This window comes from Leptonotus elevatus, chromosome 1 (assembly GCF_054856555.1).
Source record: "Leptonotus elevatus isolate MCC_2025b chromosome 1, RoL_Lele_1.0, whole genome shotgun sequence".
Taxonomy (NCBI): domain Eukaryota; kingdom Metazoa; phylum Chordata; class Actinopteri; order Syngnathiformes; family Syngnathidae; genus Leptonotus; species Leptonotus elevatus.
In genome coordinates, this window is record NC_141239.1 from 10,609,556 (window position 1) to 10,624,521 (window position 14,966).

At 39.1% G+C, this 14,966-nt stretch overlaps 2 protein-coding genes across 4 annotated transcripts; both read right to left on the bottom strand.

Moving 5' to 3' along the window:
• Positions 1 to 1,407: 1,407 nt before the first annotated feature.
• Positions 1,408 to 6,712, bottom strand: cbln12 (cerebellin 12). 2 transcript variants are annotated; one of them, XM_086074072.1, is made up of 4 exons: positions 6,566 to 6,712; positions 5,620 to 6,123; positions 2,064 to 2,183; positions 1,408 to 1,983 (listed from the first exon to the last, which is right to left on the bottom strand). In XM_086074072.1, exons 2-4 carry the CDS (start codon positions 5,887 to 5,889, stop codon positions 1,786 to 1,788), a joined length of 588 nt encoding a protein of 195 aa, XP_085930198.1. In that variant the 5' UTR covers positions 5,890 to 6,123; positions 6,566 to 6,712; the 3' UTR covers positions 1,408 to 1,785. The 2 variants fall into 2 exon arrangements, with proteins under 2 accessions (XP_085930198.1, XP_085930206.1); XM_086074080.1 differs by lacking the exon at positions 6,566 to 6,712 and having other exon boundaries at positions 5,620 to 6,559.
• A 289-nt stretch (positions 6,713 to 7,001) lies between these two features.
• On the bottom strand, positions 7,002 to 14,166 carry trim110 (tripartite motif containing 110). Of its 2 annotated transcripts, none has more exons than XM_086080045.1 (8): positions 14,049 to 14,166; positions 11,516 to 12,038; positions 11,354 to 11,449; positions 10,950 to 11,183; positions 10,609 to 10,631; positions 9,195 to 9,340; positions 8,662 to 8,933; positions 7,002 to 7,848 (listed from the first exon to the last, which is right to left on the bottom strand). In XM_086080045.1, the coding sequence occupies exons 2-8, from the start codon at positions 12,002 to 12,004 to the stop codon at positions 7,579 to 7,581; spliced, it is 1,530 nt and encodes a 509-aa protein (XP_085936171.1). In that variant the 5' UTR covers positions 12,005 to 12,038; positions 14,049 to 14,166; the 3' UTR covers positions 7,002 to 7,578. The 2 variants fall into 2 exon arrangements, with proteins under 2 accessions (XP_085936171.1, XP_085936181.1); XM_086080055.1 differs by having other exon boundaries at positions 11,516 to 12,035; positions 14,049 to 14,153.
• Positions 14,167 to 14,966: the final 800 nt, after the last annotated feature.

A 14,966-nucleotide genomic window follows, 5' to 3' on the forward strand; every position in this document is an offset into this window, starting at 1 on the left:
CAATAATTCATTTGAACTTTTTCTATTACTTTAACATTTTTTCCACTTTTGTTAAGAGTAGGAAAACCTAGAATTTTTTTTATTGTATATTTAGAACAAATATAAAATTTGTGATTAATTGTGAGTTAACTAGTGAAGTCATGTGATTAATTATGATTACAAATTTTAATCGCCTGACGCCCCAAAATTTTAATAATGTTTTCTTTTTTTAATTAATTCATTACCATTGACGGCTATATACTATTAGTTTAAAAAATATATACTTTTGTTAAGAAGAGTACGAAAACCTATAAAAAAAAAAATTTGGGTCATTTGGAACAGATATAGAATTTGTGATTAATCGTGAGTTAACTAGTGAAGTCATGTGATTAATTATGATTACAAATTTTAATCGCCTGACGCCCCAAAATTTTAATAATGTTTTCTTTTTTTTAATTCATTCATTACCATTGACGGCTATATACTATTAGTTTAAAAAATATATTCTTTTGTTAAGAAGAGTACGAAAACCTATTAAAAAAAAATTATTGGTCATTTGGAACAGATATAGAATTTGTGATTAATCGTGAGTTAACTAGTGAAGTCATGTGATTAATTATGATTACAAATTTTAATCGCCTGACGCCCCAAAATTTTAATAATGTTTTCTTTTTTTTAATTCATTCATTACCATTGACGGCTATATACTATTAGTTTAAAAAATATATACTTTTGTTAAGAAGAGTACGAAAACCTATTAAAAAAAAATTATTGGTCATTTGGAACAGATATAGAATTTGTGATTAATCGTGAGTTAACTAGTGAAGTCATGTGATTAATTACAATTAAAAAAGCTAATCGCCTGTCGCCCCTAATTTTTAATAATCTTTTTTTTTTATGAGTTAATGTGACACTACAAATTACAATCTTAATTGAAAATACTTGTGGCAATACTAAAAAGACCTCTCCTGAAATCATAGGATCGTCTTTCCCATTAAACGTGAGCGTTATATGCGATTGAATGAGAGAGGTAGGCAGCCATTGTGACGATAAACCAGGCAAGCGTAAGTGACTATATGTGACAGTACACCACTCTTTATCTGCGGCAGCCCTGCAGAGATGAACCTTGCTGCTCGCCAATGGCTCCATCTGTCTGCGGCCCTGCAAGGAGGATATTTGCGTTTCTCTATGCTTACTCTCTGCCCCATGCTGCACTGCTAGGTCCACGCCAACGCCGGCTCTGCTGGTGGGAGCTATATTTACAAACAGCTGCTGTGGCAATGACTACAGTGCCCTGAGAGGGAGGCATAATAATATTTAGCCTGATCTGTGATTTGTTTATAAGAGAGATATTGACATGCAGATAACATTTGGCAATACATACTGTATGTGCTAGCTCGGTTAAAAGGACCCGCTGAACCAACTCTATATAGTGTAGTATATTTTAATATGAGTTTGTCATATAAATTTCTGTGTAAATAAACATCTGATGCAGGCATAAATAGGCTTAGCAATGCGAGATATAGTCATAACAGCACTTATTCAAACATTTAACAGAGAGATAAACCGTCACAATTGCAAAGAAGCCCACAATGTACTTTATAATTTTACTGCAATATAAGTCATACAAACTCAATAAATAGTTATACACATAAGCAAAATAAATTTCGTTCACTGCTTCTTATACAGCCGTTCCCTTTTCTCTCCAGTATACTTTTGGTTTCTGGAACTTTGCACAAAGTAACATTTTCTCTCAGCTCCAATAAAATTCCTTCTACCAGCATAACAATTTAGCTTTTATCTTGCTCACAAGGGGAAGACCATGAACCCAGAGAAGGTGGAGTATTTCCAGCCTCCCATCAGGTTACCCCTCTCTAGTCGGAGGTAGGCCTTGTCTCCTTTCTCCATGATCACCAAACCAGCATTTGTGGCTGCTTCCCTGGTCACGTCCTGATCTCCGGCAAAAGCAGAAATCATCGGCCAGCCGTTCACCATCAAGCTGACCTGGGAGAAATTGTGGTCTGCTTTTATACTCTGAACTCTCAGCAGTTACATACAGTCAACACTACAGCTGAGTGACTTACCTGAATGGTCTGTCTGTTGTAGGCTTTCACAACATGGAAGTTGAAGCTGTAAACGCCTCTCCTTGGCGCAAGGAAGACGCTGCTCTCCTGATCAAAATGACTGCCCACATTCACCAAGATCTGAATTGACAGCATGAAAGGATGGAGGATGGAAAGGTGAAATGCCACATTAAAACTGCCTTGTGTAAACAATTTACAAAATATTACACAAATTCGGTGATAAACCCAGCTTACACGTCACCTTCAAAAAAAAAATATATATATTTATGCATGGTCAAATTCTGAGAAAAATTTTGGGTTGGGATCTTTTAGCTGTGAGAGTAATGACACAAAGTGGTAAAAGAGTGTAAACACTATTTAATGGCATAAAGTATTCATATTTCTGGTTGATCAAAATGCTCTAGATCAGAGGTGTCAAACTCATTTTTGTCACAAGTCACATCGTAGTAAGGGTACCCTCGGAGGGCCATTATGACTGTGAATGCATATACACACCAAATGTATGATCGCCTTATAGTAACACCTACACAACAAAAATGTTCAACTCATTTTCAATTAATGTTTGCAATATCTCAATGTTACTAAGAAAGAAGACAATTTGCAATTTCCAATACTTGCTAAATACTACATTAGAAACTTTCCATGGTGGAAGAAATATTCAATATTCACAACATTCAACAATTGAACACTTCAGTTGGACACATTTCGTCACCGAACCCCACCTATTGACCCAGCACGCCTTTCGTGGGGCAAACGACCAGCGAGACAACGCAAGCAAATGCAGAGTAGCGCTCGTGTTGCTTACTAAAAGTTACTTTGATTCATTCATTTTGTTCATTCGTTCCAGATTTTCACAAACCGTTTCGCAATGGTGCACACGTGTGCCGTTCACATGGGCAAAATTGGGCGAACAAAGATGTGAAATGAAACTTCTAGATAGTATTCACAATTTCACATGCCGTCATTTGCCCCACATTGTGTACACCGGTCCATGGAATGTCGAATGGGAACGACAAAGTGTCCGGAATGACAAAGATACATCAAAGGGATTTCCACCCGACAAAGTCTACTAAAGTGTGTTCTGACCATTTTGATTAAGGTAAGTGTCATTGTAAGATGGTAAAAAGGCTTTTACCATAAAGCGATTGTGATATATGTGAGCCGCTAGCCGTGGCTAGCTCTGGCTAAAAATAGATCTGGTGGTCAAGATGTTCGATTTTGAGATCTCTCCAAATACCTTTCTTAAGTTCTCTTATTTTCCTTTCCCAGCAGCCCAAAAGTTGAAATTGTTGTTAAAGTGTACGAAAATAAGTGATGAATTAACAATGTTTTTGTTTTTGTTGTAACATGCTAGCGCTAGTAGCTAGTACCTTCGGGGAGGTGGATAGAGTAGCCAAAATTGTACTCAAGTAAGAGTAGCGTTACTTAAAAAATAATATTACTCAAGTAAAAAGTAGTCATAAAAAAATCACTCAAGTACAAGTAAAAAAAAGTATTCTCTGAAAAGAATACTCAAGTACTGTGTAATTGCTTAAACATAAAGTCTGATTTATGTTTTCTTTTAGAACAATGTACTCAGACATTGCTTCGTTTTTAACATATAGTCTTTAAAAAATGCAATAACGTTTTATTGTCTTAGAATATAAGAAAATATAAATGTGTACAACGCTTATACATACATTTTCCAGCATGTGTCTAGCTGCCACATCTATCAAATCTACCCTGTAGCTACTCACTTTTACTTGGTCGCAAGTTCTCCGGCAACTTCTCCTCTCCCCCTGCCCCGTTTTCCTCCCGCACTGGTGCTCCTCTCCTCTTCGCTACATCTATCCTTGACTTAGTTGTTGTGTTCTAACTTTTGCCACGGTGCTAAAGCCAGGCATACGCAGTGAGCAGTTTTTCTTTTTTGCTTGTTTCAGAGCTTAACGACCCACTTCAAAGTTAATTGTTTGATTGACGCTAATATGCGAATATGACGCTCCCCCCAAAAGCGAACGGTGGCGCTTGTCCGCGGAAATACTCCCAGACAGTCAATCAAGCGGCTCGCTTACGTGAAAAAAACGGTAAATCTAATGTATGAATGGGGCGGCGGGTAATGTCTCCAGTGTAGCCCGATATAGCGGAGTAAGAGTAGCGTGACTTCTTCATACATCTACTCAAGTAAAAATAAAAAGTATTGTGTGGTATAACTACTCTTAGAAGTAAAACATTTTCAAAAAGTTAGTCAAGTAAATGTAACGGAGTAAATGTAACTTGTTACTACCAATAAAAGCCGAAGGTACAGACGACGCAAGAATGTCCATGTTTTGAGTGCCAAGCCATCCTACCTCAGAGCATACATTGCCATGTTGTCCGTTCCGGGCAGAATCGGCAAATGTTTGTAATCCAATCGATTCCACTAACCAAACGTTTCAATGTGTACCGCTGCAAAGAATGTTGAACTAAATCTTCCGCATGCATCTTGCTTACACAAGTAATGTTAGAGGAAGCTGGGGGTCACATTCGTCAATAACAAAAGAACGTCAGTGAATTCTATGTATACATCCTATCTATTGGGGTCTTAGGTGAGCTGGAGTCCATTTGAGCTGACTTCGGTCAAGAGGCGGGGTACACCCTGAACTGGTTGCCAGCTAATCACAGGGCACATAACGTTGGAATCGGGCCGAAACCTTTTACTTCCAAAATACGGCACACAGTAAATTCTGTAGAGTAAATTTGACTCTATTTAGAGTGGGACCAAATAGACTCAGTTTTAGAGTAATATTTACACTTGGAAGAGAGTAAAATAAAGAATTGAAAAAATAAATAAATAAAAAAAAGTTCCTCAAGGGTTGAGGAACAAACTCATGACCTTCAGCTTGGGAGAATCCACTCCCTGAGCCACAAAGCTCCTGCTGTGTGCTAGTATATCGCCCGTGTCAGCTGGAATTGCCCTGACTCCAAGAGACCCAAAACATGTTTTTTGGTCTCCTCCTGGAGACAAGCGAACAGTAAGAGGGGCATAGCTCAGGTGGTAGAGTGGCAGTTTCCCAAGATGAAGGTAGTGAGTTCAATCTTCAACCCTTGAGTGACTTTTTTTCAATTCTTTATTTTACTCTTTCCCAAGAGTAAATATTACTCTAAACCTGAGTCTATTTGGTCTCACTCTAAATACAGTCAAATTTACTGTGTAGTCAATTTTCAGGAGACCCCAATAATGGCATGTTTGTTCAGCCTCAGAGTCAGCCATTTTCAACACTTTAGATTGGTAAATAATTTGGAAAAACAATACTTGTGTGGAATGACGAATAGCATATATTTATTATTATTTTTTTATATATGAATTTTACCCAATTGTGACTTCGGCCTGACGCCAGCGATGTAGACAAACAAACATTCACACCTAAGGACAATTTACATCAATTAACCTAACAAAAGCGAGGGGAGAACATGCAAACTGGGTTTCAAACTCCCATTTTTTCATTCAAGCTTTTATAAACCAAGGTGCAAATTCCCACTTTATTGTCATGCTCACCCCCCAAATGTCCAACCTTGCAAATTTTGCATGCACACTTACATTATCAAAATAGATGATCATTGTGCGATTGCTCATGTCTGTAGGCTCGTGGTTGGTCTGGCGGCTGGCAGAGAAAGCGACTCGGCCGCTGCCCGAGCGGACAGACATGCCCAGTGCGTTCCCAGCTGGTTCCGACGACGGTGTGGAGTCGCACACCACCAAACATTTCCCCTCAAGAATAATGGGCTCTGTGTCATTCTGCCCGTTGGCCCACGGTGGCCCCCACAATAGCAGCAGAGCCAACAGTACGGTAAGATCACAGGTTTGCATGACGGATTCTTGTATGGCGAGCCAATTATTGTTAATAGTTGTTGTAGCCGTTACTGTTCAGAGTTGTTCATTCCTCGTTGCGGTTCAAGTTTTTTCGTGTGCCGGTCCAAAGTCCCAAATCGCTCTGTCGCGGTGTCAGAGGGCCTCAGCAGAACAGTTGACAACTAGACCTCTGGTCTCTTCAAGTTGACTTTGTCAGCAAAAAAAGAAACTGACAAGGCAGTTGAAAAGTATCTGGGGATGGGAAGAATTTGACAGGATGAGCAAAGTGTTGATGGCGCAGAGGATGGTTTGCGAAAGATGCATGCATTTGATAACACTAGCAGAAGGATGCAAGACCGAGGTGGGGGGGCAGAAAAAAAAGCGAGGGGGTGGAGGAACAACTCCACTGAGTGACCATCTGTCTTCTACACGTTGCTCCTTCCCACCTAACGCCGTTCGCTCAACATGCATTTCCTCACATGGTGCACGCACACTCTTGCTTGTGCACTTGTTTCACACCGCAAAGCTAAACGTGGACCACTTTTACTTTCCCTCCAAGCAAACTAGTTGGCTGAAAAAAAAGCAGAAGATGCTCAAGTTCAAACAGATAAATGCTTTGCTTTTCAATTAAAAATGATGAGAACTTAAGTGGTCTAACATTATGAATGATTAAAAAAAAAAAGTGGCATGTCACCTGTATTCCCCTTTGAGAAATCTTGTCTCTTATACTCCAAGCTCTGGGAAAATATGGACTAATATATTTGTTCTTCCTCCTCGTTCCACACATCAGTCAGATCTGAGCCAAGACAGATATGTGATCATCTCTCTCTTTTTGTTCTCCCTCTCTATCTCTATCCCTATCTCGCTCTGCCACCCCCACTTCACCGCCGCCTCTCTCATTCTCCATGTTACATCCACCCACTGACCACAGTGAAATTTAAAAAAAAATAACAAAGTAATTGAGCATACAAGCTGTTTCAAGGGAGCAATTTGAGTGAATGTTCAGTGTGTGCATATATTTTTTGAATAAATTATATATTATTATTATTATATTAATACATACTGTATTTATTCACAATCAAAACAAAACAAAAATGCCTCAGTAAGCACCTGAAATATTAACAAGTGGGTTTTGCTTTTGTCATTCACTTTATTGACAGAAAGTCATATGACACGTTTCTTCCAGCAATACATCAGCATCACAATGCTGTTTTCACCTTTTCTTGTCTAATTGGTATCTTCAATAGTTTTTCTTTATTTTAGTTTTTTTTTCTTTTTAAATAATACTGTCATTAACTTCTGTTTATACTTGTAGGACAGTTATCAACTAAATAAATGTTTCATGATGCCAACAGTTGATTTCACTTACATAAATCCCAGTGGGGACCCCCCCCCCCCAAATAAAATTACAACAATTATTCTGTTTTATATCTCTTTTCCAATAGATTTAAATTATGTTTATGTCTGTGATTATTTTTGCTATGCTTGCACTTTCATTATCTGCTTGTATAACATTACACTGAATGCACATTTTCCCATTTCTGTAACCCAATTCTCACAAACATGAGCTGTTGAGGTGAAGCTCACAATAAAAATATCCAGCACTTTTCACGGAGTTTCACTCCAGCATGTCAGAACAGTTCAACTCTTGCCTATCCATCAGCATTGTAACATAGCACTGACTGTGCCATCCTTCCCTTGGTCACCTCAGACTTTTACAATTGAAATATGGCTATTCAGCTCCGATTTATAAAGTCCAAAGCCCAAGGACACTGGTTCGGTGAACGTGGTCCAGAAAGTGTGGATATGTGTCAGGTTGTTCGACGGTCCCACTTCAGAGAAGGTGATGGTGCCGGCATTATAGTCCACAGCGACTGCAACCCGTTTGCCAGTCATTTTGTATGCGAGACGTGTTTTCTTACGATCATGCCAAGCAGCTAGTTTGCTGTCATGTTGTTGGGTTAAACTCCATGAAACCTTGAAAAAACAAAACACACACATTTGGTTGAAAAGCTACAGTGACTTGCAGAAAACATACCGTATAGTTGTTTTTGTCTTTCCTAATGTAATTGTAAAAACTATATCATGGGATGTATTGGATTCTATTTTCTTAGATAATCACCAACCAGCATTAAGTAACATATATTTATTTTACCAATTGGTCAAGTGATAGGTTCAGACATGGACCGAGCCCTGCTGCTGGTAGCAACAACAAAAACACACACACAATTGGTGTCCTCTCCAAAAAAATAAAGAAGCCTATATTAATAACCATAAATATAAAATATTTATATTTGTAATATTAAAAAAAAAAATTTTTAATTGAAATTTATAATCTTCCTTGAGATACGAAGCAGTCGGAATGTTTCACTCAACATAATGGATACTTTCCTATTTAGACACAGATTTTTGGCACCATCTTGTGGCATTTTAGGATGATTTAGAAAGTACTAAAACAAGGATCGGTGAGTTTTTCAGCAAAAAGCGAGAGGTAAGTTGCAAACAGGTGAATGAGTGCATTGTACGTTGACGTTTGAAATCCTGAACCTGAACATATTGTGGGTAAGACAGGTCAAAGGTGTGACAGAGGGAATTGGCATGATTTATATTTCAAAAAAACCTTTGCTCTGAACTGAAGCGCGAGGCAGGCCCGCTATCAATGACGATAGTTCAAAATTCAAAATGTCCTCCGAAATCCATAGTATGTGACCTTATTTATATACCACTAGTGGTGCCACTTAAGATAATGCTGCTTTACTAGTAGAACCACCAACTAGGTAACACACATACCGCGTTGTTGCCAAAGGAATTGCCCTCTTTCCCCTTCCGTCCAATACTCCTATAGCAGATGGCGATATCCCAGAATCCTTCCGTTTCTAGCTCCCAGTAGTGAGTCCCAGCCGAGAAACTCTGAACTGTGAGGACTTGCGGCCAGTGGTCGAAACGTTCTGGGTGAGCCTCGCAGGGCAGCCGGGTTTTAACCCTTGTGACCAATCGCAGGTCATCGGAGATGCTCAGTAGAGGATGAGATGTGTTGGTGTCCAGAGTCAGAAGACTGGTCACTGTGAACATAAGGAGCGGGTGAAAAAGCTTTAGCGATTAGCTAATACTGTTACTGTGTATTTTCAACCAAAAACTAAAACAATCACCAACAAATTTAATGTTTGTTGTTTCATATTCCAAAAATGGGCTACATGTACTGTAAGGCTTATTGAACTTTAAATTGTGCATTGGTGTGAATGTGTGTCTATATACTGTTTGTCACACTTGAATCTGTTTTTACACAATCTTAAAAACAATATCGACGTGCGTTTCCTACTCACAGAGCTCCCTCTTGAGTTCACTGAGGCAACGGAGTGTGGCGGTGATAAACTCTCGATACTTGCCCTCTATCTCCTCCAAAATGGGCTTCCTGTCCAGACTGACAGGTTCTGGTGTGAAAAGGGGACTGCTAAGGTCAGCTAGTAACCTACAAAGCAAAAATAACACCTCTTACTGAAAGGACATAAGGCAGCTTTACTATACACACATCTTCAATGCTGCTCTGAATGTTACTGCTGTGTACGGTACACAGTCAATTTTGTAGAGTACATTTTACTCTAAACAGCCCATTTGGTCCCACTCTAAACAGAGTAAAAGTTACACTTGGAAGAGTAGTAGTATTTTTACTGTGTAGGCCTATGAGAGAATTGGCCTATCCCAAAAACCTAGGGGTTTTTTTCCACTCAGAAATTATAAGTTCATTTTAGTAGGAAATTGTTTGAGTACATTTTACTAGTTTATTCTAAATAATAATAAAAAAGAAATAGGGGTGTGAGACGATTACATTTTTTAAGCGTAATTAATCCCATGACGTCAATAATTAACTCACAATTAATCGCAAATTTTATCTGTTCTAAATTTACAATAAAATGTACAAGAAAATATTTTTTCAAATTTTTCATATTCTTGTTATCATAAAAGTGGAACAAATTAAACTAATACAAATATGGCTGCATCTTTTAGTCATTGATAATAATTCATAAAATTTAGTTAAAGTTAAAAAGATGTGCTGTACTGTAAAATACGAGTGTGATATTGATTTGTGATGAGGTCATTTTTCTGCCATTAGATGGCATAATTGCATTTGTAAGATGTTTGGTGACAGCATGACTTCAATAGTTAACTCACAATTAATTGCAAATTTTATATGTGTTCTAAATATACAATAAAATATTTTTTTCCAAGTTTTCATACTCTTGTTGGCATAAAAGTGTAAAAAAAAAATATTAACCAATAGAAATATGGCTGCATCTTTTAGCCATTGGTACAGTAATTTCATAATAATTTATAAGAGTTAAAGTAAAAAAAGATGTACTGTAAATAATTAATGTGATATTGATTTGTGTTGAGGTCATTTCTCTGCCACCAGATGGCGTTTTGTATTTGTAAGACGGTGACAGCTCAGTGCATTATTCTTTTCATATTAAGAGCTATCTAATCTTTGTGAAATTCTGCACATTTTAAAAATTGTAAAATACAACTTGACCCCTTCAATTAACTCAAAATGTACGCACTAATGTTGACACCCCTAAAAAAAAAAGTTACAGAAGGAACTCTTGACCTCTCTTGGTAGACTGACACTCTATCACCTGAGCTATGCAACTCCTACTGCTTGCTATTATCCAAAAACATGATACCTAATGTGGTTGGTGCAAAGAAAAGGTAGAATTAGAAACCTTGGTGCCATTGACTTACTTTGTGTCATCAGATTGAAAAGCCTGCGGGAAGTGGAATACACAATCAAACCAACATAGTGATTAATACTGTGGCCAAGCTCTACATTTCCATATAAATAACAGCATTAGAGTTATAGTTTGCATCATGCCACTGTGAAAATATATGACATGGTGGATCATTTTAGCCCCCAAAAAATTGGGGTAATTTTTTTTTTACATAGAGTATTTCTGACTTGGCAAAAGTATGCAGTGAAACCAATAAAGAAAGTGCAAACTACAAAGTTCCACCATTTTGAAAAATGAATCATCATCAACATCAGCCCCATTTGTATTACAGAGTCATTCCAATCCCGATCTTACCCAGATGAGCAGGAAGGGGTCAGTCTCTGCTAGCAGCGAGGTCAAGTAGCGCTGGATGCTCATCGTCTGGCTCACGTCCTCCCTCACTTTGGAACAGTCGTCATGCACACGCTCAATAATTTGCTGTCTGTCCTTCTTGGTGAGCTCCATTAGACCCTCAACTAGTTTCTCCACTTGCACTTGCAGGTCTGAGCCCAGCCGCTCCACTTGGGTATTCTCCTCCATCAGACAGTCCTAGTAACGAACGTGTGGATTATCTTAATATAATGATTCCATTTGAGCAATTGGAACATAACAAAATTACAAGCGAATTGCATGTCGGTGTGTATAAGTCGATCATTTTTGTCACGGGTGCGCTGCGTCTTGGCTAGAAACACAATTTCTGCTGTGTCATCATTACTCACCGCAACAGTGGAATCGATGTCGGCATATTCTTTGAGGATTTCTTCTCCATTCTTTACTTTCTCCTCTGACTTTCCTAGCAACGTCTGGAGGATCACCTAAGAGGACACAAATCTTTCAGCAACATTATTTCTGAAGCAAACCGCAAACAAGCAAAAACGAACCTTTAGATCCTCTTCCACCTGTCTTAGCCCCTTGACGTTATGCTGAACGTGGCTTCCCTCCAGCAGACAGTCACTGCACACGTATACCCTCTCATCAGCGCAGTAGTAGCGCAATAGCTCTGTGTGTGTCGGGCACTTTCGCTGAGACAGGTCGCCCAGCGGGTTCACCAACAAATGGGTGCTAAATGCCGGCCTTTCCAGGTGGTGCCGAAGATGTTCCGCACACAGCGACACTTCGCACCGCAGACACGTTTTGACAGCCAAGTGTACCAGCCCTTCGTCCGCCTCCGGGGAGCAGCAGTCGCACAGCACTTCTCCGTGCTCCTCCACACACTGAGGGCAGGTAAAATGACCTTTGCCCTCGCCGTGGGTTGTCCAGGCCTCGCGCATGCAGGCAGGACAAAAGCTGTGACCGCAGGGAAGTGGGTGGGACTGGCTGAAGTTGTCTCTGCAAACAGAGCAGGTGGACTCTTCCATCGTGGACGCCATTGTGAGGCGATGCTTGTGAAGTACCTAAGGTCTACTAACAACATAGCAAGAAAGAGTATATTAATAATAGTAGTATCAAATTAAACAGCATTAAACTGTTGCCGTTACATACAGAACTGCAGGTGGCAAATATACCTAGTAAAGAAGTACAGACTGAAATTGACTTAAAATGAAAAGGAATTGTGGTCGACTGGTTAGCACGTCAGCCTCAGAGGTTGCGGGTTCAATTCTGGGCTCCCACTTCCTTTGTGGAGTTTGCATGTTGTCCCTGTGCCTGCATGGGTTTTCTCCGGGTACTCCAGTTTCCTCCCACATTCCAAAAACATACATGATAGGTTAATTGAACACTCTAAATTGTCCCTAGGTGGGATTGGTCATCTGTGTGTGCCCTGCAATTGGCTGGAAACCAGTTCAGGGTGTACTGCCCAAAGCCAGCTGGGATAGGCCTTGTGAGGATAAGCGGTTAAGATAATGGATGGATGGATAAAAAGGTATTACTTGGCATGATTCCTGCACACCACATAGTTTCCCTCTTTTATTAACTTTGATAGCAATGATGAAAAAAAAGACCTAACATGTCGCCAGTGTTACAAACATGGTGACTTTTTGCTAAATCGGACAACTTTTTAAAGCATCTTGATGACTTTTTTTTTTGTCAAAAGTGTTCTTTAGGGTGTTTATTTTTTACTCACTTTTTATTTTTGACCTTTCCCATTACGTTATTCCTCTCTTCTACAGCGACCATTACTATTAGCTCAATTTAGATGGCTAATTATGCACATTAGGCAATGACGTCATTTTGCGACTTTTAGCGACTTTTGGGACAGCCAGGGCTGGACTGGCCGTCTGGCTTACAAGGCAGATGCCCGGTGGGCCGGTGTCATTTGGGCCAATGTGGTGCTATTCAATTATTATTTTACTCCATTTTACCCCGAGTGACCGGCCCACAATTTAGGAGCAGCCCATTCATCCATTTACAATATAGAGATCAAACTGAACCAATAAATAACAGTGGTAGAGCTATGTGATGGCCAAGAGCGGTCAGGAATCGGGCTGGGCCGGCGGGACTAAGTCAAAATGCCAAGGCCGATTATTTGTGCCAGTCCAGTCCTGGGGACAGCTAATAGCTACTTTGACAACACTTCATGTCACATGTTTTTGTTTGAGAGCTAGCTAGTGTTGTCTCTCCTTTTATGCTATCAAAATATATTCCCATTAAAGTTAGTGAACTGAGTAATAAGTAATATTAAGTAATTAAAGAAATGTCAATTTAGCCATTAGCATTAGCTAATATGAGAACAACTAAAAAGCAAACCTTACTTGTATGTGTTTTTTTCAGATTAGAAAGACACATTTTGAATGCTAGAAGTTGGTAGCTTTTAGGTGGGCACAAGACACAACACATTTGCCAGGCCCATGAATTATTTTGTGCTAAAGGGACATTTTTTGACAAAGTAAGGAGTAGAACGTGGTGACATTAGTTTACGAATGTAAGGAGTAAAAGTAAAAATCATCAGAAAAAGGTATATTCAAATTAAGCACAGATACCTGAAAAATCTACTGAAGTGCAGTAGTGCACATAATAATGGGCTGTTGTATCACTATCATAGGTATGTACTGAATTACTTCCCGCCACTGCTGACAGCTAATGTGCATATTAATAAGCCAGAGTTGAGCTGACTTTTCTCTGCAACAGTCGACTATGATAATAGTTTCAACAAAGTGCTAGCCTATAAATAAACGTCTCGTAAACCTCTGCTCTTGAAAAACAAAAACAAAATCAGGACAGTATCGCAATAAATGACATCATTGGCATGCGTTCCATAAAGCAAGGGTTGAAACACTGACAGAGTCTTAAGTGGTTGACTGCAATGGAGGGATCAGGAGATCATCCTTGACAGCTTGCTGACCTGATTTACTGTCAGCTGTTGCATGCCCAACCGCAAACTCATACATTTGTACATGATATCAACAGGGGTTTATTAACTGTGGAAATATGGGGGGGAAGTGGGAGGGATTGCGTCGGAAACAGAAAGTTTCTCACCTGTAGCTGTGTAGGTGTTTGCAGTCAGTGGCCATCGAGCTGCTAGAGGTGCTAACTATGCTGACCCCGTGGTTAATCCCAACGGATTCACCTTGCTCCTGTAGTGTCTGGTTAAAACCACTGAACTGGGTTCAGTGCAGTCACGTGACAGTGAGATGGGAGGAGGCCCAGAAAGAGTTAAGCAAGTACAATGTATGTCTTGTACTGTCATACAAAGTATACACTACTCACAAAAAGTTGAACCTAACACTTTGTAGGGGGGAAAAAGCATAAATTATGCAAAAAGTATATTGAACAGTTGGAAAAGGGCATTCAAAAGTTTTGAGAAGGTCAAATACATTTTTGTAAAGGTTGGCTTGCCTTTTGGTTCGTCTGTAGTTTCACCCAAAGGCCCAACTCTTTGAGTAGTGTGTATTTAGAGGTAGCTTTTGCAGGCTTTCATCAAGCTAACTTGAGTTAAACACACCCTGTAGCACCCTATAATTTAATGACGCTGGAAAATATATTAAAATTTGCATTTAATGTAAATGTAACAAAACCCAATATAATGTAATAATTTCACCAATAATGTAGTAAAAAAAATCCTGACTGATATTGTAACTAAATTTAGATAGATAATGTAAGAATTGATTACATTATTATACCATATAAAAAGCATATCCCAGAAGTCTTTACGGCAGAGCAGTTCTAATCAAGTGGGCAGAATTAACACTAAATAAATCAACTCTGTCAAATAACACCAATCCTGATCTTCGTTTAAACTAAGCAGTGTTGAAAATGTGCTTTGGGGGTTGAAATTAACTCTGAAACATTTAACACAAAAATTGTAACACTTCAATTTAAAAGACCAAATATAGAACTTTGAGCTGAAAATGAACATAATATTACATTATCTATCAGTGTACAGTGTTGGGGGGG